Source organism: Taeniopygia guttata, chromosome 3 (assembly GCF_048771995.1).
Source record: "Taeniopygia guttata chromosome 3, bTaeGut7.mat, whole genome shotgun sequence".
In the NCBI taxonomy this organism is placed as follows: Eukaryota; Metazoa; Chordata; class Aves; order Passeriformes; family Estrildidae; genus Taeniopygia; species Taeniopygia guttata.
In genome coordinates, this window is record NC_133027.1 from 91,902,001 (window position 1) to 91,928,194 (window position 26,194).

Here is a 26,194-nt window from a genome sequence, read left to right on the forward strand (position 1 = left end):
GGTTTCTGTATCTTTGAATTTGAGACCCATGTGAGCAGTAGACAGCAAGAAGATGGTTAATTCAACATTAAAAGTACAGGAAAGCAGTCAGGGAACAGCCCAGCTTTGCCCTTTGGAGGCAGGTGGAAGATTCCATTATCTTTAAGTAGCTGTTTTGGACATTACATGTTTGCTTTATTGCAGATTTAGAAGTCAGGGAACCAAGGGAAATAAATACTCATGGGATTTGTTTGATGAGGAATTATTGAAGTGGTCAGCTGAAGCCAATGGTGTGACTTCCCCTTCAGGACGCAGTAAACTAAACAGGCTCCAGTACCTGCCCTGTGTGGTGTGTGAGTGGGAAGAGTAGAAGCAGCACCCAGCCAAAGTAGAGTAGCCATGATAGAAATCTTCTAAAGTGAGTTTAAAATAAAAAATAATACTAATTAGATTTTATCAAATTTTTTTTGACAGCTGTAAAAAAAGTACAGAAGAAAGTATTTCTCACTCTCAGGTTTTGTTAGTGTTCAGTGTATTCATAATGCAGCAATCTGTATATAAAATACCTGTTTATTATTACAAACAAATACAGACGCAAAGGCCTAACCTTGCAGCAGGTTGGTTTAACTATTTTTCAATGAACTTGTTACACAGTTAATTGTTCCTTCAGCTTTGCAATAGCCCCTTAGCAGAACAGTTTTGCAGCTTCATCAGAACATGGTAAAACCAGAGCAGACCCTGAGGCAGCCAGCCCCTGCACATAGGTGGGAGGGGCAGCATTAGTTCAGCATTCAAAGCCATCGTGTTGAATACTTTCAGAGTTTATTTTATGCTTTACAAAGCGCTTTTTGCCCATTAGAAATCAGCATCATCTATGGATCCTTTCCCATCCAGGTCAGCACTTTGGATCTTGCCTAGCTACTTAGATTTGGTTCCTATCTGGGGGCAGCTCATTGGCCCATGCAGGGTAAACTCGTTGCACAGGTGCAGCCACACCACCCTCTCTCAGAACACCGAGGGACATTGGCCAAGAGGCAGTGAGAACAAGGGACATGCTGCTTTCAAACCTCCTCAGTGCCACCGGGAGCCAGAGGGGAACGTGTAATCATCTAACAAAAAACTGACTCCACCAAAGGCAGAGGCAGGTCCTGGAAACCTCCAGCAGCACCTGCCCCTGCTTTTGCACAACTGACTGGCCAGGAGCGCCCCCAAGCTCAATAATCTCCACGCTCTTTTATGTTTTCATACAAAAAATTTAATAAATATTACTTTTCAAGATTTATTGCCAGGAACAACACATCAAAGATGCATTTTCATATAACACTAATATCACAATACAAGGTATCTTCATTATCTCAATGGTTAACCACTGAGATGACTATGTTTATAAGCCTTTTGATCTCAAACATCATAATAGCACTTTGATTTCCTCACTTGTTAAGGCGGGCAGTGTAATCTATGGCAAACCTACACAGTGATCTTACTGGACATTCTACTGTTCAAGTATTCAACAACTAGCTTATTAGAATACTCCCTAAATGCAGTAGATTACAAAAAAAGTCAAATCTACAAGTGGTTCAGTATTACATATTCATGGTGAGAAAAAAATAATTAGAATTTACAAAATAAGATTGCTGTATTTCCAACTTCACACACTAATTTGATATTTTTAATTACATGCAACCACTCACATTTCATCTACATAAAGTAATAGCTCAGTTTTGTTCCCTTAAACTGCTTCTTAGCAGATTATCTGTCTGTCACTCGGTTTTCAAGTCTAAAGCAGCAAAAAAAATTTTCTAGTCTAATTCTCTAAACTGCCTCAGTCAGTACTTACAAATAGTCTTAAAGTGATACTATGGAAGGTGTTTCAAACGTTTGACATTGTACAAAAACCAGCATCAAGGCATGGAAGCCCATCCTATTAAAAATAAACTATTTTAGAACACCTTAGTTTTGGCATATAGGCAACATGTAACAAGAAAATAAATTCAAAATAGAGAAGCCACGAGCTTACAATGCTATCAAAAACCTTCAACTCTAAACACATACATATAAATAAAAAGGAATGATATTTTAAGGCTCTTGATTATTAAGTTAATAAATCAAATATACACAGTGATTAATAAAAAAAGAATTATTTACATATCTATACAAACTTCTATTTTTGACACATCTTCCTCTTTAAATTCTTCATTTACCAGCAACTGCTGACAAGTTCCCCCCACCCACCCCCAACAAAAATACAATAAAAAAATAAATAATAAACTTATTTTTGATGGTTGCTGTGGTTCCGAGCTGCAAAGGCACTTTCAAATACAGAACTAGTTGTACGTCACCATAAAACCAATATACAAAAAACTCAAATTCAATAAATATAAATAAAATGTATTATTCTAAAGAAACTGTATAAATCGGAACATATGGCAGAAGAGAAAAAATGGACACTAAGGAAGAGTAATAAGGCTACGTAATACCTTATGGAACGTTTCCGTGATGGATCAGCTGCAGCTGAATTTACAGGAGGGCACTTTTGACTAGTTTTGCATAGATGTGAAATGCAGCACTTGGTATTCCAGCCAACCACAGCAACTATCATTGCCAGTGTAAGCCAGCTTGTCCAAACTTAAATTAACACAGGGATTCTAAGTAAATAATAGCCTTAGACTCAAATATTACACAACAGTTTAAGAACTACAAGCTCTTGAGTGCCTTTATAATGATACTCAAAGGCCCTGCATGGCAGCACCCGACTGTCTGCTATACGATGTACTCCATCCGATTTAGGCTTTGTGCACTTTCCAAGTCTCTGTTGTCCTGTTTATTTGTCCAGTTTGGGTGTTTTGTAGGGGTGCTGTTGGGGGGTTTTTCATCTCTGTCTACCAAAGTGTAGGCTGGTTGCTTGGCAAATCGGGCCTTCTGCTGGTGCTTGTCCATGTCATCCTCCTCCACCTCGGAGTTGTGTGTCCTTATTTTGGCGATTTTAGAGTTTTTGTTTTCATAGTCTTTAATGGGGACAGTATTTGCGCCATGTTTCTCAATGGGGTTTTTGATCTGGTTCAGCTGCTCCCTTACGTTGTTGGTGGTGTTGTCATCAGAGGCCGTGTGGGTGTGGCTGCTCTGCTTTCGCCGCTTTCGGATGCACCAGTAAAAGACGGTGACCAGGCAACAGATCCAGGCTACTGTCAGCACCGAGCTGAGCAAGGGCACCAGGAAATCTGGAAGAGACAGGAGACAGTTAGTCCTGCTGCAAACCATGGGGGACACTCTGGGATGTCTCAGAGAAAACAAATCTCAGTTCTTATGCCTTGTCATTTCCCATATTTCTCCACCAGGAGCATGGAAGAGTAGCAGCCCTTTTGCCAGGTTAGGCCATTGGTTTAGCAAACTTTGGAACATTTCTTAGGGTTTTTATCAATAAAAAGACCTTGGGTGCAAAGCCTCCCCACTGTTCCTGATGAACAGGGACTTGCTGAAAGTCTCCAAAGGGAGGGAAAGGCTCTGCCCCTTGACAGGGGTGCTGCAGGCAGGGCGAGGTGCAGTAGCTGGGGGCCAAGGAGCAGCTCACCCGTTTTGCTCTTGGCTGGCCGCCGCTGCACCCTGACTTCGGCGACAGCAGCGATGAGGGTGTTGTTCCCATCACGCTTACTGACGAGGTCGATGATCTTATCTGTGATGTCTTTGATGGGGTTTTCATCCTCCCCGATGTCTTCTGCAGACTGCAGGAGGAGGCACACAATTAACACCAAGCACCACATCAGATGCATGGGGCAACATGCTATTTATAAACCTTCACAGGCAGTGAAGGCTCTTGCTGCTGTTCATATATAACAAAACAGAACTAAAGGACTGCTGTGGGCAGAAACTAGTGACTCAGAATTCTTGTTCTCATCCTTAAAAAGACGAAATGCCCCCCCAAAAGCAAGAGTGTAACAGAGAAATGTTTTACTTTCCCTATTACAGCTGCCCCTGGATGGTAGCTCTCACGTACACACATGTAACCAGAATTCCTTTCCTGTTTTTAAAGGGTATCAGGATGGAAACTAAACCACAAGAAGCACTGACAAAGCCAGGAATTAGTATTTTTATGAAATCCACGTGTTGCACACATATCCAAGCAATTAACTACTAAGACATTTAAAATATTCCAGGAATACTTACAATAGCAACATGGATTTCATTATTTGCCAAGTGGGAAGGCTCACAGGTAATATAGATGGAATATTCAACAGAAATATTCTTCAGAATATTCAGATTCCTCAATTCACTGCAAACATGCTCTGTGGTAAGGCCCTGGAGGATACAAAAAAAGATGTTGGCTTTTTTAAAATACATATGCACATGAACACAAAGATATAAGATTTGTTTGGGATTCTTTTGTTTGCCCTGAAGTAAGAGTTCTCAAGGGAAAAGGAAGTGGAATTCCCTCCAACCTAGCTTTTTTTCTTGTCTAGTCACAAAAGCATTTAGGCTGCAAGGCTATATTAATCCTTCTCTGCTTTTTGTTTTCTTTGATAATGAGGCAGAGTCAGCTTTTGCTGCAGTCTTCCCCAGGGAAAACATCATTCCATGCTCTGGGAATGAGTCTGTGTGTGCCACAGCCCAGCGAGCTGCTATTACTTACCGGGGCCATCATTTCTTTGTTAAAGGTGAAGGTGATGTTGGCACAGTTGTCCTGGTAGTAGGAATCTGAGTTGCACTTGGTCCTCACAGGTTGCTGGTTGGAGGGCCAGCATTCCCCCACGGCGGCACACGGGTGGGTGAAGCAATGGTCATCCCGCACAGGGACACAGGCGTGGCCAGCGGGGCACTCGCTGGGGCCCTTGGCATGCAGGACACAAGGCCGAGGGCCACACCAGACCTAGGAGAGGATGAATACTGGTGAGATTCCACTGGCTAGAGGACAGAAGATGGTGTAAGTCCAACCAGAGCACAGCTGTACCTTAGAACAGGTGACTTTTCCGTTCAGACACTGACAGGTATTGCAGTCGTCATCCCACTTAGTTCCATCTGGCATGACTCGAACACTGGTAATGCAAGGCCTACCTGTAACTGAAGAGAGATTCAACAGAATTATAAGTTAAAAATAGGAAACAAATGCCTTTTCAAAGTTCATCTAAACTTCCCACTAAGTTGCTTCTTCAATAAGGATACTTGCTTTAAAAAACAACAGATAGTATGCCCCAAAACCAACCCCATACAACCACAAACCCATCAATGTGCAATTATACAGATATTGCTACAAGTGCTAGGATCAGCTCTGGGATCTGGAATACCTTCTTGGCATCCTGGACCACTGCGACCCGGGGGGCAAATGCAACGGTACCCATTAATTTCATCTATGCATGTGGCTCCAAAGGCACAGGGCGAGGACTGGCATTCATTGATGTCTATGATGGGAAGGAGAGGAAACAGAACAGTTACTCCATAGTATCCTTTTGTCAGGAAAAAAGCAAACATGGGATATAATTGCCTACTGGAGCTTTATGTTCATTTTCTAGTGTCTACTGGGACATAGATTCCTGCTTGCAGCACCAGTCTAACCTCAGAAAAGTCCTTTGACGTTTCTGCTGTGTGGAACTAACAAAGATCAAAACCTGACCCCTGTGGCTACTCGAGCTTTCCAGGGCAAGGACACATTCCTTCCTACACAGACACACTTCCTCTCCTCTGATGTGCTCCAGTTTTGTCCCCCACTAGATTCTTCAACTGATGCCAATGTTAAACCCTTCCCAGCTCTATTGCTGCTGTGAGACTTCTATTCCATAGCTGTTATTAAAAAAGTGTCCTCCTACCTGTAATTATTATTAAATTACAGGGAAGCGCAAACATCACCTCAGGGCTTGGAGGTGGATTATTAATTGACAAGGTTTTTGGCTGGCACACTTTCATCTAAAGCAGAAGCCTGAGCCACACAAACACAAGGGAAGGCTCTCCCAAAGGGCATTTTGCCCACTCGGCTGAACCAAGAGGTTTCAGCTCTAGCTGAATAACTTTAAATTTCTTTCGTTTTCAGTGGGATTCCTGCCTTCTCCAAATGTGCTACAGATCCAGGTACGGATAGAGATGACACAAGACACTTATCACTCATCTGATCTACTACTTAACTCAATTAAGATGATTGTCTTGCAACAAGGTTCAAGCGAGACACAAAACTGAGGCAGAGAGCCATCAGAACACTCACTGATCCTGCAGTCGGGCCCGGCGAAGCCTGGAGCACACTCACAGCGGTACCAGTTCTCTCCATCCACACAAGTGCCGCTGTTGTAACTGTGGAGAATTATCACAAGCATTAAAAACTGCTACAGATAAAAGGAATTCTAAAGCAATAAAAAAGCAAAGGATAAACATAGCAAACTTACCAAGGATGAGGACTGCAGTCGTTTGTGTCTGTAAAGCAAAGACAGACAGCATTAAACATGTAGATTTTGGCTAATACAGCTCTACTGGCAGTAAAGAATGATCAAACTTCCCCTAATGCCCAAGTTATACTTAGCTCAACTTTTACAAAAATATGCTGAAATTCTCTACTAAATTGATTCCAGGCTTGTACCACAAAATTTGTTAACTACATTGTGAAACACATGTATACAGGAAGAGATCCTTGTAAAGAATCTAAAGCGGGGGTAAAAAAAGTGGAAGCAGACAGAGCTGCTCGTAGAAAAAGAATGCAGGAGAAAACAAGACAACATCTGTCTCCACTTAGCTCATTTGCAACTTTCTCATGCCCAGGTCAAGGCTGTATCACATAAAGTCATTAAAAACAAAGATTCAGGTGATGCTAAAGCCTACATCAAACAAGCTTTCCCTTCTGGATTCAATCTTGACTCCAAGGGCGACAGGATGAGCTCATGTTCTCATCATGCAACACTCTGGAAGAGTTCAAGCAGAGCTGACTTACTCTGGGTGCATGTGGGTCCTTCCCAGCCCTCCTTGCAGACACAAGTGAATGAGTCCCCGCTGACTACACAGGTACCACCGTTGTGACAGGGGTTTGGTAGGCAGCTGCTGTTCCTCGCTGTAACACAAACAACATTTGCCGCTCAGTTGTTAGAAAGCCATCAAGCCTGAGCCAAGAGTAACAGCTGAAGTCAGAGCTGTAGCGCTGCATCTACGTCCTGGTGATTGTGCAGGCTATTTACCTATGTTACAAGTGGCTCCTTCCCATCCTGCAGGACACATGCACTTGAAAGTGTCCCCCTCGTCATAGCACGTCCCCCCGTTGTTGCATGTCGCCTCATCACACTGGCTCTCACCTGTGGAAAACCCAAACTATCCTTAATGCTGGTGCTCCCTTAGGGCAATGAGTTCAAGCAGCCTATCAGAGCACATCTGTTACATTCTGGAAATGCTGAACTTACGGGAGTGGCAAGTTTTTCCTTTCCACCCATTTTTACATTCACAGAAGAAGTCGTTGACCAAGTCTCGGCAAGTTCCTCCATTGTGGCAAGGGTTTTTACTGCAGTCATTAATATCTGGATATGTTAAGGAGAGAAAACAAGCTCAGTGGTGTTTACAGAACTGACAAACGCAATGCTTGAAAGGAGCATAACCCATTCCTAATTTTGGCTGTGTTTCAGTTTTAAGCACTGTCACATAGATGAAGACTGTTTCACCCCAGTCCTCCAGTTTGTTTTCATTTTGTTTATAATCTTGTTTCAGTAAAAAAGCAGTGAAAAGGCCTATTACATAAACTACCCTGTTAGTCAGGGGAAGGGAGCAAAGCACTCAACTCCTCTTCTTTTCCTGAGACTGACAAAATGCAGGTATAATATGCAGACAGGCCATAAAGTGGCATATACTCATGCAAAGGGTTTCTTCCTGGAAGTTACCCAAAGCATAGAGCAGGAAACTCAATAGTGAGAGAGCCAGGTTCTAAACCCAGTCCAACTTTGCAACTTGCGCTTAGTTCCAACACAAAAGATTGGGACTTGATGGGAGGCGCTGATCCTCCATGGCCTTTGAAGCAGAGTTTATTGACATAAGTCACTGTCATCTTAAGACAGTACCAGCCATTCCTTCCCAATGTTTTCCCAAGAGATCTTTCTGTATGCTAAAGGATGGATAACTTACTTGTTTCACAATATGTTCCTTCCCATCCATCACTACAAATACATTTGTAGGAGTTGATGCCATCAATGCAAGTGCCACCATTTTTACAGGGGTTGCTTTCACAGTCATTGATATCTGCAACAGTTGGGAAGAAAGAAGAGGATTAAAAAAAGAGGGAAAAAAAATCAAACTAGAAGTACAGCTACTAGGACTCATTATCTTACTGCAGACTGTTTTGGTGCTACTTCCATTTCTAATAATACCTTTTGGAAAGGAAGGGTTACAAGCAAGATGACAAATGGGTAAAAAACTGCACAAGGTGATGAATCTGTCACTATAAAAACCAAAAAATAAAATTCAGGAGTCCTTAAGATCCATGTTAAACCCCACTATTAATTCCCTCAGACCTTGTATACATAAGGTTTTTAACAACATAAAATTCAAGGCCAGATGGGTCATTGCTGTGAACCTTCCCCAAGGCCTAGCAAATTCCACTCTGCCTCGCCCAAGAGTGATATGAAAACTTACTGCAGTTCCAAGGTTCACTAAGTCACAATGAAGAAACCTTAAAGAGGTCTGGGAGGGAAGGATGGAATCTTTTCCCAGTAAGAGTGGGGGACAGTAAAATACATTCTCTTTTTTGCTCTTACTCTCATGACAGTAGGTGCCAGTGAATCCTTTGTTGCATTCACACGTGAATTTTCCACCTGCTTGGCTCTTGCACTTCCCATGAGGACCACAAACATTGGAAGAGATGTAGCGAACCCCTTCAGGTGTGCTGTTGGAAGCCACTGCCACTGTGCAGCTGTCAATTACTGCAGAAAAGCAGAGACCAGCATGAGAATCACCCATGCAACCCACTTCCTCAAGAACGACATTTTCACTTCCAGCCATGGATGTTTAGAAGACACTTGTGCCATTGAATCATTTAGGTTGGAAAAGACCTTTAAAATCATCAAGCAAAACCATAAACATATGACTACAAATATGTTTGCTGCTTTAAAATAACATTGGACTCTGCCAACTGCGCATAAAATAATCACAGCATCTTATCTGATGGTTACTGGAACACAGCCATAGCCTGGAATAAATGCATCAGGCCATTTGCTACCTGTGCTTTCTGTCCACATTGACATAATGCTGTCTTTCAATAGCTGATACTTACAAATATCACACATCTTTTCACACAGAGAGAGGCCTAAAGCAGAGGGCAAAATTCAGCCTCTTTATAGCAGAGCTACTCCAGTGACTCCCCTTCTGGAGCTGCGTTAGGGCTCCAGTGAGGCCAGGGGCGGGAACTATTGCCAGACATTGCCCTTCACCTGCAAGGCAACACGAACCTTCACACGGCGTGGTGCGGCAGTGATCCTTCAGGTGGGAGCAGTTCTTCCCTTCATAATCCTCGGGGCAGTTACAGAAATAGTCCATGGCAAGATTGAAGCACTGGGCGCCGTTCTGGCACGGATTTGGCTCACAATAATCTATGTCCAGCTGTCAGTAGTGCACAGAGAGGGAAGGGAAATGGGAAGGAGGGGAAAGGAGCGAGGGAAAGCTTAGTGAAAGAGGTTTATCATGGCTTTCCCTCACCACGACAGGCTGACATTGTGGAATCTGACCTTTTTATCTGCTGCCTCAAAGAATCATTCTTAGCACACAGAGTTTAGTCCCACTTGCCACTATTCCGGCAGACAACTCTTGATATTAAACTGCCAAAGTTAATAGTGAGAGCTCCACAAAGCCTGACGTGCAAACTCTGCAGTCTGCCTAACAATGAGAATCCTCCCCAGCCTGTCAGGCGTTTGTTGGTTTCTCCCCCCCCCCACCCCCAATATATATTAATCAAGCACTTTCTTGGCAGACTGACAGCGATATCAAGTACAACTTTATACTATGCTTCACTGGATGCAAGGCATTCCATGCTCAGATCCGGAGCGTCACAACAAACGGCACTGGCTGAGGGCCTGCCTTTCACCCAGCCTTCTTACCTGACAGAGGTTTCCTGAGAAACCAGCGGGACACAGACATTGGAATCCATTGATTTCATCCTGGCAGTGACCCCCATTCATGCAAGGGTTACTTGCACATTCATTGATGTCTTTCTCACAGTGATCTCCTGCATAGCCAGGTGAACAGATACACCGATAACCATTAACCAAGTCCTGGGAAAGAACAGAAAAAGGTTTCAGAGTTAACGTTGTTCCTCCCTTCATATATTCTTATTAGGAAGAAAAAAATTATAAAAAGTTAAAAAAAAAAATCATCTGTGTCCAAAATATTTAGAGGGGAAAAATCAAACATGCACACAGACCACCCAGTGCCAGTTTACATTCTTAATTTCCAGGCAGGATACATTAATCCACAGGTAGAAGGGAAGTGCCTACAGTTCTAGTAGGTAGTTTGCACAACCATCAGCTCATTCACTGGTGACACTGGCAGTGAAAATGAGTCATTTATTGAAGATACATTTTTTGCCCTTACTGTTCTACAGACATATTTCAACATGCTGTAGCATGACATAGGCCCTCCCCCAACTTAAAGACATGACCATTTGTACCACCTATTTGCTATTTTCCAAACTTTTTGTGCTTAGACTCAAAAATTTTAGTTACTGTTGCAAGTCTTGGGGAAACCAAGGTAAAACAAGAATAGCTTACCCGACAGGATCCTCCATTCTGACATTGTCCACGACAATCATTAATATCTGCAATAAAATTAGCACGGTTAGAAGGCAAAAATATATTTACACTAGATAGAGAGTTCAGGTCTCTCTAAAACTGCAGCTAGATAAACTTTTTGTCAAGTTTCCTGCATGCCTTCCTTGAGATAAGGTTATTATAATGGGTGGGAAACCTTTCACGATTCTTTTAGGAGAGGCAGTAAAACTTCACATCATTGTTTTAGTCCCTTTATCAGAATATAACTATGGTACAGGCTAATGACTTTGATAAAATTGTGTATTTTCATTCTGCACCAACTACTCCCTTTCTAAAAACATCAACTGCTGGGGCTCTGCACAGTGTTTAAATTGAGCTCAGAACTCAGGGCACATGCACATATGCCCAAAGAACTGGCCTTTAATAAATCCAGGGGTATGGACACTTACTTATATCACAGTTGTGGCCAGACCAGCCAGTAATGCAGTCACAGTAGTAGCTGCCAATCAGATTCCTGCAGGAGTTGGCATTGACACAGGGCTTGCCCTCACATTCATTGGCATCTGGAAAACCAAGGGGAACATTCAGGGTGGAAGGGAGAAGCCCACGCCCCAGCAATAACCAGCAGTTCCTCCAGAGCTAAGAGGAACTTGCAGCATACAGCTGGATTAGCATGACTTGAAGGAACAAAAGTCAATCATCATCAGCCTCTGAAGGCTCTTTCAGTTTCTCTGCAATTAGAACATACAGGCTATGCTAATTATTTCACAATTACCCAGCCACTCATTAAGAGCAACTTGCCCCCACATATGCATCTCAGCTGAGCATTCTGAAGGAGGAATGCTGCAGCCTGGTCACTGGGCTGAGTGTGTTGTGCAAAGAATGCAGCCAACTCACTCTTGGTGAAATCATCCCCATTTTGGAGCCCAGCTGTGAGCTCCTGGGTCTGGGGGAGTTGACATGGTTGAGGAGATACAGCAACTTTCTCACAGGGTTAAGGGAGAAAAGCACATGTGGGGGCAGGACTGGGAGGCACAACAGGCAGCCTCCCCACTTCAGGGCAGTTCTGGTTTGAAGGATGTCTCTGGTTAGCTATTTCCTTCAAATGCCAGCATGCTGAAGCAAGGTGATGAAAGCCACACTGCACTAGACCTCAGTCCTGCAAACAGACACTGAATATCTTCAATGTGCCAAAAGACATCCACAGGCTTCAGAAACATGACTGTAAGTAATGCAGGACCACAATCCCTTTTGCATTTATCTTTTCCAGCTCTGGAACAACACTGGATGAAGAGAAAGCAGTTCTTACCTAGCTGGCACGTTTTGCCAGTCCACTGGGGTGGGCAAATACACTTAAATCCATCAACTAGATCTTGGCAAGTTCCTCCATGACCACAGGGATTTGGAGAACAATCATCAATATCTGTAATGCAGAATAAGGAGAGGCTTAGCTCCACTACCAGACTGGCAATGGCAGTAACTGACAAGTCTGACAAAGGGTTGCTGCTACTCAGGTTTTCCCTGAGGAACAGAAGAACAACAGGACTTCTACCTAGAGTTTACAGGCTGTCTTTGATTTCAGCAAAACCCTCATTTAAAGAGAGGAGTAATGTGAAAATGGGGTTCAAAGCACTGGGAGAAAAGTTTACCCCTGTGGCCTTTTTGCAAGTGGAAATCCTATTTGGATCCAGCAAGTTCCTCAAAACAGCATTTTTAACAAGGGGAAGAGAGTACACAGGGGTGTAAATGGCTGCCGGGAGCAATGCTCAGGCTGGGAAAGGTTAAGTAGTCTGCCCTGTAATGTTATGAGGGATTGGAAAGACAGAGCAAAACCAGCAAACTGGCACATTTTTAATAAACACTGAAGGGACTCACTATCAGTGCAAGTTGGTCCAGCCCAGCCAGGAGCACACACACATTCAAATCCCGTGGATGTCTCGAGGCAGCTTCCCCCGTTGTGACAAGGGTCGGAGAGGCAGGCGTGCTCCGCTGCACAGGGACAGAAGGACATCAGGGCAGAGGCTACAGCAATGCCACCACAAGCCACCCCTGCTCCCGCTCTGGACACACCATCAGCACTCTTGCTGCACCATGCTCCTGCAAGAACCAGGAATTTTCTGGCTCGCAGAGAGTCTCGTTCCACGCTAAGCTCACCAGCACACTGGCACCTGCTGGAGCCACGGCCAGACACAGGGTGGCTCGCAGTGACTTTCCCAGTGAGCAGAAGGCTCATGTTCAGAGACACCAAACATTCATGAAAAAGCATGAGAATAGGAAAGGCTGCATGTTTGTACCCAGCCCTGACGGGGTACACTACAAATTGAGTTTTCCTCAATCTCGTAAAGTGCATCCAAAACTAGCCACCAAAATCTGGCAAGAATTAACTGTCACGCAGCAGCTCCATCCAACACTTACCAATTTCACAGTTCTGTCCCGAGTAGCCCTCAGGGCAGGAACATTGGTATTTGTCAGGGCCAGTGTTGCTGCAAGTACCACCATTCAAACAGGGCGGGTGGGTTCCACAGTAGTTCAGATCTACAAGAGGGGAGGAGCGTTAAAGCCAGGCTGGAAAGTTACAGGAACATCACCATGTGCTTTGTTCTGTTACCCCAGAGCCTTTACAGAATGCATGCCCACAGAGGAGTGGGACAGGACAGGGACAAGCTAAGGACAGATGCTAACCATGCTGGTGCAGCAGTGGGGACAGGGGCAGGCAGCTGAGGGCCAGCACGTTTCAGCAGCTCGCTGAGCCCCGCGTGCACTCCCACGTGCAAAGTCTGCCAGGGCTGACATCCCAGTGTGACACGGCCCTCTGGGATTAGCATACCTTTGTCACAGAGCTGCCCACCCCAGTTGGTTTCACAGAGGCACTGCCATGGTTCAATGCAAGTGCCATGGACACATCCCGGGTGTGGAATGCACTTATCACAGTACTGGCCTTGCCATCCATACTGACACCTTCAGTCAAAGAGGAAAAAAAAGGAAAAAAAAAATCAGAACAGGGAAACAAACCCAAACCCATCATAATTGCTGTGTGTAGATACAAGTGTACAACTCCAAAGCTTGAAGAAAGGCTGGGAAGTGGGGGAGAAGGGCAGGATGATGGGAGGGGAGAAGCTATTCAAGGATTGTTTGATGGTTTCTTGTAAACAAACATTTTGCTAGTTTTGCCAAGGTCTCTGTAGCCGGCCTCTTGACAAAAGAATAACTGTTCTGAGAAAACCAGCATGAGGCCATTCAGCACAATAACACTCTTTTGGAGCCTCATATAAATGTGACAGAGAGGGTGGGTGTGCACTACAAATCAATCTCTGGACTTTGACAGGGCGCTTTATAAATTGAGGGGGGAAGAAAAAGTCAGTGGAAACAATAGTTATCCAGAGATCCTCATGAATACAAGGTTCCAGGCGTTTCAGCCATGCTGTGTTTGCAGGAAGACAAACAAAACCATAACCAGCAACTCTGAGCCCTTGGCAAGGCAGTAGCAAAACATGAGGAATTCCCTGCTCTCTCAGAAGCCACCCTTATTCTGAATGGAGAGAGACACACAGAGCCAGTACGGACTGGGCCACAGTCAGGGATGGAAGAAAGCAGCACAGCAGGATTTTACATGTGTTCGAAGATCAGCTGTCAGTGTGCTTCTGAGTTTCATTTATGTTAATAACCTCCTTTCAGGGAACAACTAAATCATGTCCAATTCTGAGAAACACTGATGTCTGAAGAATTTACTATTATTTGAATTATTTATTGTCACCATCAATGAGCTACCTGAATTCTCTACTTAAAAGGAAAATGTTTTTTTAAAGTAAAACTCCCTTAAGGGAAAGCTTATTTTGGCTTTCATTTAGTTCTCACTAGCAAGACAGATGAAGGAACCTTCGGATTAAAGTGGATCTATAGATAGGAACAAGCAAAACAAGTTGAAAATTAAAAGCAAGGGCTTTTTGAGGTACTGCATTTCATTAACAGGTCCTGAGAGTAATTGATCAGCAGCAATTATGCACTAAGCTGTCACTAAATTATGAAAACAAACCTCAGTCCTACAGAAGTCAGCTAAGCTTTCTATTTGTAAAACCCCCCACCATTTTTCTGCTGGCAATTTCTTCTCATGGGAAAAAGCCAGAAGGATCTATCCAATGGATAATCACACACAGCTAGTGATAAGTCTGACTTCTCCTCTAAAAATCTCAGGTGACAAACTGCATCCTAATTAACTTTTCTTCTTTAATAGCTATCAGAATAGCAGCCTTTTCAAAGTCAATGGGAAATTCTTATTAGTGTGTGTGTTAAAAAAAGCCAGTCAGGGCAAAGAACATGAAAAAAAAAAAAACAGGTAAGGCAAAACAACCACCGTCAAGTAGCTCTTGGAAAATCCTTCTGTACAGGGCATATAATGAGAATAAACAAAGATCAAAATTTAGGACTAGATTCTTTTAATATTTATTGCATTCAAAGGAACTTGCCTGTGAGCTTGCATGCCAGCCAAACTAAGGGACCTCACCTGCAAAAGCAGGTATCAAAATTGAGGATTGATTTTATTCCCATCAAATCAAAGTGGTTGTGGGTTTTGTTTTCTTTAGGACAAGTGTAAAGAAAGCAAAATAATTAAAAAACACCACACAGGAAAAAAAATCATGAACTTTAGAGGCAAAGGTACTACTTGAAACATCAGCTTCAAAATATAACAAACAAAATTGGATAAGGCTATGGACATTTAGGCAAAGAAAAAGTGGCATATCAATTCCAGAGAAAGATTCACAGTAATAACTCATGTTTAATTATATGCATACAGCAGTTTCTCATGAGAAATTTAAAGTTAACTTTCCTTGTACAGTGATTCATGAGTAAAAAAATGGTTTAGTTGGCCTGCATTGAAGAAAGTAACTGGCAGCAAAAGGGAAAGGATATTTTAAGAACGCTTGAAAGTTGTGTGTTGTACCAGAACACAGAGCAGCTTCTGCTCGGATGTTATTTTTAAACCCTGTTGCATTTGTAGCATACAGGCTATATGACTCACCAAAACTTAAAAGAAAATAAAATCTTGTTTCTGTGTTCACTTTAAAGATAGTGGTCTAACTTGGCAAGCAGAAGTTATCTGAAAGCACCAGAAGGACAGCATTGTTTCAAGACTATGCAAATCAAGTGTGGGAAAGTTGCACCTTAAGTAAATAAGAGCACTAGTGCATGTCTGGGCAGTGAGTGGGAGGCAACAGACTTAGAAAGAGAAAGGGAAGAAAAAAATCTGGAAACAAAGCCTGTTGTTCTGACTAGGAGACAGCAACCCCTACAAGGCATGTTTATTCTGATGACAGCAGCACAAATCACTGGTAGCCCTGACTGATATGCTCCTCTCACCATCTGCACCCCCCCCACCCCCCATACTTCCTACTACTTGTTAGGCTTTTTTTTAATTAAAAAAGATTTAGATTTGATGCTCTGGGAATTAACCAGTTTGTATCAGTGCTGCTGAACATTAAAATCACAGGACAAGTGACAACACTCTGTCCCCTGGCTGGACTTTCACTTTGCCATGGCTCTGTGAGGATGAGAGGTTACTTCCCACCTCACTTTCAGATGGTTCCTTGGTAAGTTTCTTTTTTGTTTGTTTTGAAGCATGAATTACAGAAACAGAGAAAGTGAATGAGCCACTATGGCTGTTTAGGCTGAATTCTTATAGAATAGTCTGTCAGACACTTCAGATTCAGTTCCTGTTGGAACTCCTAGTCCACTTCATGCAAAGGTTTCCAGCAGCAGAGGATCCACCAATATGTTTGTTAGGCAGAAAAATTACTTTCTATTCCTTCAAACTTCTGAGTCTTATTCAAGAATACCCAAAAATTAACTTTTAACCCTTCCTACACAGGATCAATATTAACATTTTTGTAACCTCAAAAGCTCTCAGTTGTAAACAGAAATGATTAAGGGTTACATGCAGCAATTTGGAACCTGTCTGTTGATAAAGAATACCCACATTTAATATCCACTACCACTCTAAGGGTAAGGGACAAGACTTCCCTGTGCTGTAAATATGTGCTGCATATTTTAAGGCATTCCAGATATTTAATTGTTGGGTTATGGATAAAATCTGCTTTCCATTGTTTCCTTGCCAGGACAGAAGGGACTTCAAAGCACAGCAACAAAATTTGGCATTCATCAGAGCCCACTGACAAGATTTCATCCCAGCCATTAACCTCTCAGCACTTGGAGCCAGGCTCACAATGGGAAAGGAACCCAGAGATTTAACTAATCCCATTCTAAAGAATGCTTGACTTTTGCCTACTGATGGAAGAAACCGGAGGGGGGGGGGGGGGGCGAGAAAGGAGAGGGAAACACTGAAAGGAAAAGAAGAGAGAAAACCCACAATGTACTTCAAGCTTGGAATTGAAGAAAACCAATTAATCAGGCTGCTGGAAAAAACATAGCCACCAAACATTTGCACTATTTGTGCAGAAACAATTAGTTAGTGCTCATTAGGCAGCATTCACGCAATTTATCCCATAGCCCCCTCTCCCTCAGTGCCACCACTTCACAAACCAAAAGCTTCTTAAAATTATCAGTGCATTAAAAGCCTGCTCCCCTCTTATTCTGGGCAAGTCAGCATGAATAATGTGTCTTGCTCAAAACCACAACTTCCAAAACGCCCTCCCTCCCCAGTCCTATTGTGTTTAGCATCACTTGTTTAATTAGTTGGGGAGGGGTGGGGGGAAAGCAAGGAGGGATAGGAAGCATTTACCTGCACTCTCCTGGAATTGTGCAAGAACCATGCTTGGGGCTACATCCCTGACGACAAATAGCTGTTAAAACAACAAAAAAGGAGAGTATCAGCACACTGCCCGCTTCCGGCGCCTTCACACTCCTGGGAATGTTTTCATCTCTAACCAGCACTGTAATCCTGCTGAATCCAAGGTTTTAACCAGTATCTCCTATCAAGTCTACTGGAAGGAAAACCAAGGTAGGTGTCTCCCTGGGATAGGAAATCTATCAGCTTTTCCTTTCTATAGGTAATCTGTTCCCCTGACTTTGCAGAGGAATGGTTCCTAGTGCTGTTCAAAGAGCTGTTTTCCCGTGGGAGAAACCATTGTGCCTTGCAGAGCTCAGGTCACTTGGAGTCTACAGGTTTCCTTTCTCTGTGTTTTGCAGGTGATCTGGGCTACTCTCCCTGGTTTTACACCTAATTCAAAGCAGCTTTTAACTACTCTGGATTTAGTTTTGGCTGTATCTCTGAACAGATAGGATATCAAGATGAGCAACAATTCAAATTGCAGGTAAACTCAGTCATTAAGACAGGCTGACAGTCCGTTCTTAAGACCTGTTTTCTCATTCCCCAATTACCTAGGTAGCAGCCATTCCCTAGTAAACATGTTGAACATGATCTCAGGTGGAACAAACAAGCCTGGGACTTTTCAAACACCAAAGCTTTACACTTGCCAGGTCAGCTCTAAAACAAGTCTCTCCTTCCTGCTTGTCTTGAAGTTCTGCACCAAAGGGGAAATCCTTTTTGAAGTCAGCAGCAGAAATCCCATTGAAGTCAGTGGGCTGGGTTTTCTTCCCAAGGGCAAAGATGTGGATAATCAGAGAAAGAACACATCTGCTAAGTGCCCAGTGCTCTCTCCAAGACTTTAAGGCAAGGCAGAAACTACTCTTCCCCTGCCCCCAGCTCTCCCTGTAAAGAGCTAGTCACTGTCCCATCAGTCCTCAGCCCTGTCTGCACAATCTAGCTCCTGAATGTAACCTGGATAGGCTGCCCCCAAATCCCTCCCAGTCCCACTGGTCTGCAGGTTGAGCATTTGTCACAAACCTTTGTTGCACTCTGGTCCCATCCAGCCTTCCAAGCAGGTCTTGTTGCCGTTCTGGTCACAAGTGTGGTGCGTGAAGAAGTCATCTCTGGGTCGGCAGAACTTGTTGCAGCCAAAGCCATAGTAATGTTCTGCACATGTCACGCGGATCTGGTACTCGAAGTGGGCAACTCCGGCGTTGTGTTTGAGCGTCTGCCACTGCCGGCTGGGATTGATCATGCCAGAGTGGGAAGCCTTCTCAATAATGCGGTCGGGGTCTGCAGGCACAAGAGGTGTCAGAGTTAAACCTTCCTTTAGGTCTCGTCATTGACTCCTACATCACAGGCAAGACTCTCTGAGGCAGCCAGATGGTTTTATTAACTTTCTGTTTCAGACAGTCAGATAAGGTTGCCCTGGAGCTACAAACCATTAACTGAAACACACATGCAGCATTATCAAACTGAATCAAGCTTGAAATCAAAAGTGACTGTTTAGTCACTGCCAATCGCTTACCCCTTTTGCAGTGTAAGGCACCCACTAAGAATTCATACAGTTCATGACTAAAGAAAATTCAGCTCCAACAGACTGGTACATTCCCCTGCTCCTCTGTTAATGGCACTAGTTCTGTTTTCAACTGCAGCATTTAAAAAAACAACATATTACAATAGCCTAATAAAGCTATGTCTACTGGCTGAACATAGGTACTGCAGAAGGTTTGCAACCTTTTCCTTGTGTGCAAACACTGAATTGAAAACTACCAACTCCAGTATTCAGATAACATCAGCAATCTCACCAGATTTTGGCTGACAAATGCCATGGAAGTCCTGTCTTCAGACAGCAGCTGAGAGTATGAAGTCAAGATGACCAGAGCTCAAAGAAGACTCAAACTACTGCATATATGTGCTATATATCCCCTTCCTCTCTACAGAGCATTTCAAAGTTTAGGTTTACACTTGATATTTAGTTCTAGCAAAAGTGTTCTGGCTTTCAGAGTCATACAACTGTCTAAATTATGGCTTGAAATAATAATATTTCACATTTGCTTGGAACATTGTATATATCTGTGGTATTTCACTTTGTAGTCCAGGTCTTGTGACTTAAACGATCTGACACTGCCTTATGACCTGCTGCTACCCAGCACTTGACTGCTGAGTGAAAGTTTATCGTAAAACAGCCAAAATATCCTCACAGACTGAGTTCAAAACCAACAGTGAGTGCATGGGAGCATAATCCAGCGGCAGGAGAATTTGAGGTAGGAAGGCAGTTTGCCAATGATGTGTTAGCAGCGTGTGAAGTACTGGCATCTCTGAGCATTAAGAATTAAAATGTACCTATGTGCTGCTTGTTCTTCCAACACCTAGAAAAGAACCTTCTGGGATTTTACATAAGACAGAGCTGAAGACTAATGAAGTCGCTACTAAAGCCGTAAGATCACACATGGGCAGTTTTTAATCTAAGACACTTTTAAACGTATTGCTAAGGACCTTTGAGTTGCAGCTTTCAAAACAGAACTTCCCGACTGGATTCTTAAGCCTCAGATACCCATTATGGATCCAGCACTAGGTCCTGCCTGCTTATCTGGAGTTTGGCATGAAGTCAAAGCTCTTGCTGCACAAACCACACAAGAGTGTCAATACTCAGACGTTGTGAGCATCTGCCAATTTTTGGGGGTATTTGTGACTTGAGACTACAGCATTCATTATGTATTTACAGTGTGAAATTAAGGGCAACAACTTCTTATTCACCTTCTGGTATTTCTGGTTCTATAATATTTTTCCATTTAAATCAGTTTTTATTATTCATTGGCACTAAGCCCCCAACTCCACAACTACGTGTCAGACTTTCAAATGCAGGCAGGCCTTTATTAGTTTAAATCCCATTCACAGGTAATGTGGATGCCTAAGGACCTTTCCATACTGGTACATCCAGAGCAATATCACGTTCTGTGCTGTGCAGGTGTAAGGCTCTTAGATCTCATCAGCAAGATTATTGACTAATTCTAAGAGGTACTTAAGCAGATGGATATCTGCTCATCTTGAATGGGGCTAGTCTGGCAATTACAGTTCCACTCATGCGTGCTGGAGATGGCTCTGCTGCACTTTCCAAGATTACACTCCATCCACAGCACAGCTGGAAAGCAAAGGCGCTTCCCCAAACACCAAGTGTGCATAAAGACATCCTGCTCCTTTTGAGTAGAACAACTTTATCCTCTCCTGTAAGTGGCAGAAGAAAAGCAGAATGACACTCAATTTAGTTTTGCAAACCAACCCCCCACCTCCACCCCCACACTCATTCTTGCTTTTCCAGTCTTTTCCTGCTCCCCCTTGGGAACATACCACTGACAACTATTTCAGTCCTTGGCACCAGAAAAGGAATTGCCTTGAAAAAGTGATCTTTCCTTCTGCTTCTGCTCTTTCATTCTTCTCCTATCTGCCAGCCCATCAGGAGCTTGTCCTTGCTGTATATCTATGACCTCTCACTCCAGCCATCAGCTCTTTGGAGACCTTAACCACAGCCTGAACTCAAATGGAAACACCCTTTTAAGTCCACTGGACTTCATTTTTTTGGCAGGTGCTCAGATGAAACCCAGCTGCAGTTTCCCTCCGGATCATGGACAAAATGTCTTCCACTGGATACACGTTTTAAAGCTACCCCCATCCACCTGAATTCAAACGTAGTCTCACAGGTTTAAGCTCCCTTTCCATTAGCCATCACCCACAGTTTTCATAATGAAGCGCTGGCATGTTCCTTCTTGTAAAAGAGCTCCTCCACCCTTGCCTATTCCCACCTGTCAGTGTGCACTTACACAAGGGTGCTGACCCAGACTCCAGGGGAGGCATTGCAACAACCCTGCCATTCTTAGCCCACAACAGCCACGGTTTCAGTTTTATAGGAAGCAATCCCAACACAGCAGAATGGTTAAGTAAATAAAAAGCAGCAGTCAGCCAGGCTTGAAACAAAGGGATCTTCTGAACTCCACTGCCTTCATCTGACTCAGAACCCCATGCTTTGATAGAAAGGTTAGAGGAAGCATTAACCCATTAGAAATTGATGAAGTGGAAGAGAGAGGCTTTCTGTACATCTCAGGCTTCCGCTCTGCACTTCACTCTCAGAGACTCTGTTGGTTTTATTCACTTCTTGTGGCTACACTTCAAAGCTATAAATCCCTCTTTTTATTCAGGGGCAACTGTATCAAAGGTTTTAGACACAAGGAAATGAGCTAATTTTGCCTGCCCACCTTTGCATTTCAGTGCTCCAATGTCTGGAAATTATAACTATGCAGCATCAAGAAGCAAAAACAACAACAGAAAAAGCCCAGACTTCTCTGAGCAGTTTGGGTGGCCAAGGACAGCACAGTTATTTTTGAAAGTCTTTGTTTCAGACAACTTCCAGCCATGGCTTGGTTTACATTGTGAAGTCTCTTATGCCTGCCTGGAATTCACATGCAACTGATACCAGTAATTTACAATAGCTCTTTGACACAGTTTGAGATGCAATGTCAGCCCATTAGCTTTATGTATGAAGCAACAGTAGCAAGATGGCAACCAGACAAGAACCAGAGTAAGAAAACCATTTGACTTGAATCTTGGCTTCAACAAAGCACAATTCTCATCAACTTCAACAGGGCCAGAATTTAACTGCAAGCCACTCTTGGAAGTGAGACAAGAGAGAGTATGTGGTAAAGAGAACGTAGGAGGAGTGGAATGTAGAGGGGGAAAGGAAGCATCCATTTGAGGATCTTCTAACAACTGCATTGATCAGAGGATGCTTTCAGAGCTATTGAGAAGTCACACAAGGCCTACTAAACCCACTTTTATTGTTGAGAGCTCCTATGGGGTCTTTACCATTCAGTGGCAATTAGGGCAAAGGAAAATCCTGGACATCAAAAAACCCCACTCTTCTCATTATATGATGACAATTGTTTAGTTCTAATCATTTTCTTAACTAGTTCTTCAAACCTTACTCTGAAGCTCTGGGAAAGCTGACTAAGTCAAGCCGTGCAGCACAAAGGAGAAGTTTTGTGCAGTGCAGCGACTGAAGTGACCTACAGATGGATAAGAGACAGCAAAGCTGGAGCAGGAATGCAGATCAGGAACATATGCAAGAGCATGTCTGCACTTGGTCAAATGCACTGCTGAGAAATGAGGCAATTTTGTCTGAAGACAATTGTACTTCCAGAACATGAAAGCAAAGAAAGGGTTCATTGTGTAGCTTTGGAAATGCAGTTGTTTCATGAAAAAAGATGAGCTCTAATAATAAAAGTGGCAGACACCCAGTCTGAAACAACTCCCAGACCCTACTATAAACAAGGCTTTAATTTTCAATTCAGACACCTTCCACTTTTAATATTTCACTGCTGCTGCAGCATCTACTTTCTTCTCCTCCATATAACACTCTATATCCAAGAAATCCCCCAGCAACTGCTCCATGACTGTGCTCGGGTAGAGTCTGAAATCACAGGTACTGCAGCAGTGCTGAATGAGGCTGGTTGTGGGCACCCCTGACAGGCCACATCGTTTCTCTCAAGCAACAGCTGCTTTTCTGGAATGAAGAAATAATAGGACATGCCATGTACATTAAAAAAAAAAATAAGGAGCAGATCTGCACAGAGTAGCTCCTAAGCTATGCACTCTTCACCAATTAAAACACAAAAGCACAGCACTGAGCACACTTCTCCAAGGCCTTTCTCTCACGAGGCGTGAAGCCCATTTTGTTCCTCATGGCTGCCACCTTGGCATTCCAAAGCAGACTGCAAGAAGCTGCTGTAAGATTTCTATAAGATGGACCACAGTGCTGCTGCTTCCTTGCTGAAGAAAAAGGCTTGTTGTGTCAACAAAAGCTTTATGAGTTCAGATTCACACTCTCTCCTGTGGCTTTTACCACACACACACTGTTAAAACCCTAGGTTGAAACACAGCTGATCTTGCCCACCTCCTTCAGTAAGAGCAGGCAAAAAGCAGAACAGCTCATGTACCAAGAGACCCTGTCAGCTTCCTCTAGCCCCAGGAAAAGCTGAGCAGAATGGTTCTGAAACCAACCAGAGACATTCCAGAAGAAAGATCCCCACCCTTAATTTTCAGCCAGATCTACCAGGTGGCACCTGGTAAATATTTTTTCAGCCCCTGCATATAAACCCCCAGACATCCAACTCCCAAAGAAGAGCTTGTAGTAACTCCTCTTTCTCGTCTACTGCCATTAGATGGATATGAAGTCTTATGCAGATTTTAAGTTGTTTTTTTTTTTAAAGCAGTACACTCAGTTTTGAGAAGTTCTTCTTTTATAGAGAGGTGAACAAGACTTAGGCTTCTGAATATTGGTCTTAATTAAAGAGACCAAAACAAGACCAGAAAACCAAACAAAGAAACCTGAAGAAACCCCTTGGCTTTTACTCTCCCAGAGGAGAAAGAAGAAATTAACACCATCTCTTTTTAGGCATCACACCATTGGTGCCTAGGTGAGCAAGCTACTGACCCTCTGCAGGCAATGTGAGTTAGACAGGCTGCTGCAGAGCTTGGAGGAACTGCTCCAAGCTGTTTGGGGGAGAGTTTTTCCCTCTCCTTGTGCTCTAACTCACAGCAAGCTGGTGAGGCTCCCAGAGGCCTTTCAGTGCCCAGGACACAGAGATGTCAGAACTAAATAAGCCAGAGGAAGGAATACTTACTTGTGGAGTTATCATTGTAATCCCACGCCTCAACAAGCAATGTGTAGGATCTCTGCAAAAGAGAAATAGGAGTTAGTTTCAAAGCTACACATGACTAAGGGAAAGAAAAAAAACCTGCCAACAATTTTAATTAAAAAGAAAAAATCTGGTCTCTGCCCCAAAGGAACACAGAAATAGGTAAAAGATTATGCTTGAGACAAACATGATCTTCTTGAAACTCTGTAAGCTACCTTATCCAGTCTGACTTAGAAGACCTTTCACCTTGGATAGCTCATCTTTGTCATCATTAAAGCATCTTATGTACTTAACCAGGAAGTACAGCCTTTGACACTGCACTCCAGCCGAAATAAAGCATGTGGGACAATTGCGCATGGAAGACAGAAAGCACTGGGACAGCACCGCAGCATCAAAAATCTCCAAACCAAACCCCCACTCTCAAAAACTGCTTCAAAAGAATTTTAGTTACGGAAAAATAGTCTCGATGTCCCTTCCCCCAGCCATCCTGAAAGCAAGAAGTGTTGCTAAGATTACTGTGCCCTGCCTTGACAGAGCAATCTCCAGGGACTTTGCTTTTCAGCACCCCCTTTGAAAGCTTTGTCTGCATGAGGGCCATCGCAGCTCCCACAAGTATCAGGTAACGGAGGAAGGACTGATGGATATGGGAAGGGGGTGGGGTGAGAGAGAAGCATTGTAAAACAAAGGCTAAGATCAGCCTCCTTGGAAGAGCGTGGAAAGGGAAGCCGCGCTATCCACCCGTGCCCCTTTTACAGATGCTCCAAGCTGCCAATGAGTTCTGCAGCACTCCAGCAATAATAATCATAAGCATAAACTGACTGAAGTGACTCCATGGGCTGGAAAGATGCCAGCTATTACATCTAAGCCACCTTTATCTTCAATCCTAACTTGAGAATAAGACCCATTAAAACATCTCCTCCTCCTCAAGCTCTACCCCGAGGTATTATTATCCAGGCTGTATCTTTCAAAGTTGCCATTTAGCCAGCCATATCCAAACTTACACAATGATTAAAAACCAAAACAAAACACCTCCTCTCCAGAAGGAAAAAAAAAAAAAAGCTGAGGGAAAATAAGCAAAAAATATGACTTGCAGAGTAAAAAATATAATAACTACAGATAAAGCAATAAATGTAACATCTTTCTGGAGAGCAGAACAATAACACTACAAATAAAAATTCTGTGAAGAGTGTTGATGCTTTGCCATAGCAATTGTGCACTGCAAGGTTTATTTCTCCTTAATTGTGTCCGTGTTCAGTCACAGGCTGCTCATTTGTGGTCTGCAGTGCCTCTCTGTAACAGAGGCCAAAATACAATTCCGAGAGTGAGCTGCTACAAGGTGCACAGGGGTAAGGCAGAACTCAAAGAGTTCTGAAGAGGAGAGGAAACAAAAAAGGAGGAAAAAAAAAGAGAAGAAGAGTTGGAGCAGACTGCTTTCTCACGACTGGACACAGCATGAGGCTCTGAATGAAAACCCAGTTTGTGATGGACACTGGCTTGCTGTATAGCCTAAATATGTTTCATATTCAAAGCAGACCAGGATTCCATTCTGTTCAGTGATAACTGTGGGAAAATGCTTTGAAAAGTAAGCAAAGCTGGGCAAGCCAGGACATGCACCCAAACTTCTATGCAGAAGCTCCATTGGCCTGAATGATTTTTGGTTAATATTTCATGAAAAGTTATGTGTTACTTGTTTCTATTTTAGACCAAGTCGACAACTTGAAAGAAACTCTAAAAATCAAATAAACCAAAACACAACTTGTTCATCTAACACTGCTTAAAACAGGTTTAAGAAGTACTTGCACAAGTCAGTGGTGAAAAAAAAAAAAAAAGAAAGAACCAAAACAAACAAACAAAACGAGAATAGAACTCCCGAGCCATATTACAGATGCAGATTGCACTATCTTGGGTGCTTCCTCAGTGGTTTAATTACCAACATTAAGCAGCACAAGCTGAACATGTTACTGCAAGCTTGACAAAAAATATTATGATATAGAGAATGAATTATGACAACTACCACTACTTCCAATAAAGTTAAGGATGTTTTCCTTTCGGCCTTG

General features: G+C 43.1%; 1 protein-coding gene across 1 annotated transcript in view; it reads right to left on the reverse strand.

The window, feature by feature from the left end:
• Positions 1-531: 531 nt before the first annotated feature.
• JAG1 (jagged canonical Notch ligand 1) overlaps positions 532-26,194 on the reverse strand; it is a 36,042-nt gene continuing 10,379 nt past the window's right edge. Inside the window, exons 3-26 of the mRNA XM_012572272.5 lie at positions 24,123-24,174; positions 18,484-18,738; positions 17,419-17,479; positions 13,513-13,643; positions 13,101-13,220; positions 12,561-12,674; positions 11,995-12,108; positions 11,135-11,248; positions 10,686-10,732; positions 10,017-10,190; positions 9,372-9,522; positions 8,682-8,846; positions 8,053-8,166; positions 7,341-7,454; positions 7,122-7,235; positions 6,881-6,997; positions 6,342-6,369; positions 6,164-6,249; positions 5,256-5,369; positions 4,922-5,031; positions 4,604-4,840; positions 4,141-4,272; positions 3,548-3,698; positions 532-3,197 (exon numbers count right to left, since the gene is read on the reverse strand). Of these exons, the coding sequence (XP_012427726.2) occupies positions 2,740-3,197; positions 3,548-3,698; positions 4,141-4,272; positions 4,604-4,840; positions 4,922-5,031; positions 5,256-5,369; positions 6,164-6,249; positions 6,342-6,369; positions 6,881-6,997; positions 7,122-7,235; positions 7,341-7,454; positions 8,053-8,166; positions 8,682-8,846; positions 9,372-9,522; positions 10,017-10,190; positions 10,686-10,732; positions 11,135-11,248; positions 11,995-12,108; positions 12,561-12,674; positions 13,101-13,220; positions 13,513-13,643; positions 17,419-17,479; positions 18,484-18,738; positions 24,123-24,174 (3,273 nt within the window). The 3' untranslated portion in view covers positions 532-2,739. The remainder of the gene's footprint in view (positions 3,198-3,547; positions 3,699-4,140; positions 4,273-4,603; positions 4,841-4,921; positions 5,032-5,255; positions 5,370-6,163; positions 6,250-6,341; positions 6,370-6,880; positions 6,998-7,121; positions 7,236-7,340; positions 7,455-8,052; positions 8,167-8,681; positions 8,847-9,371; positions 9,523-10,016; positions 10,191-10,685; positions 10,733-11,134; positions 11,249-11,994; positions 12,109-12,560; positions 12,675-13,100; positions 13,221-13,512; positions 13,644-17,418; positions 17,480-18,483; positions 18,739-24,122; positions 24,175-26,194) is intronic.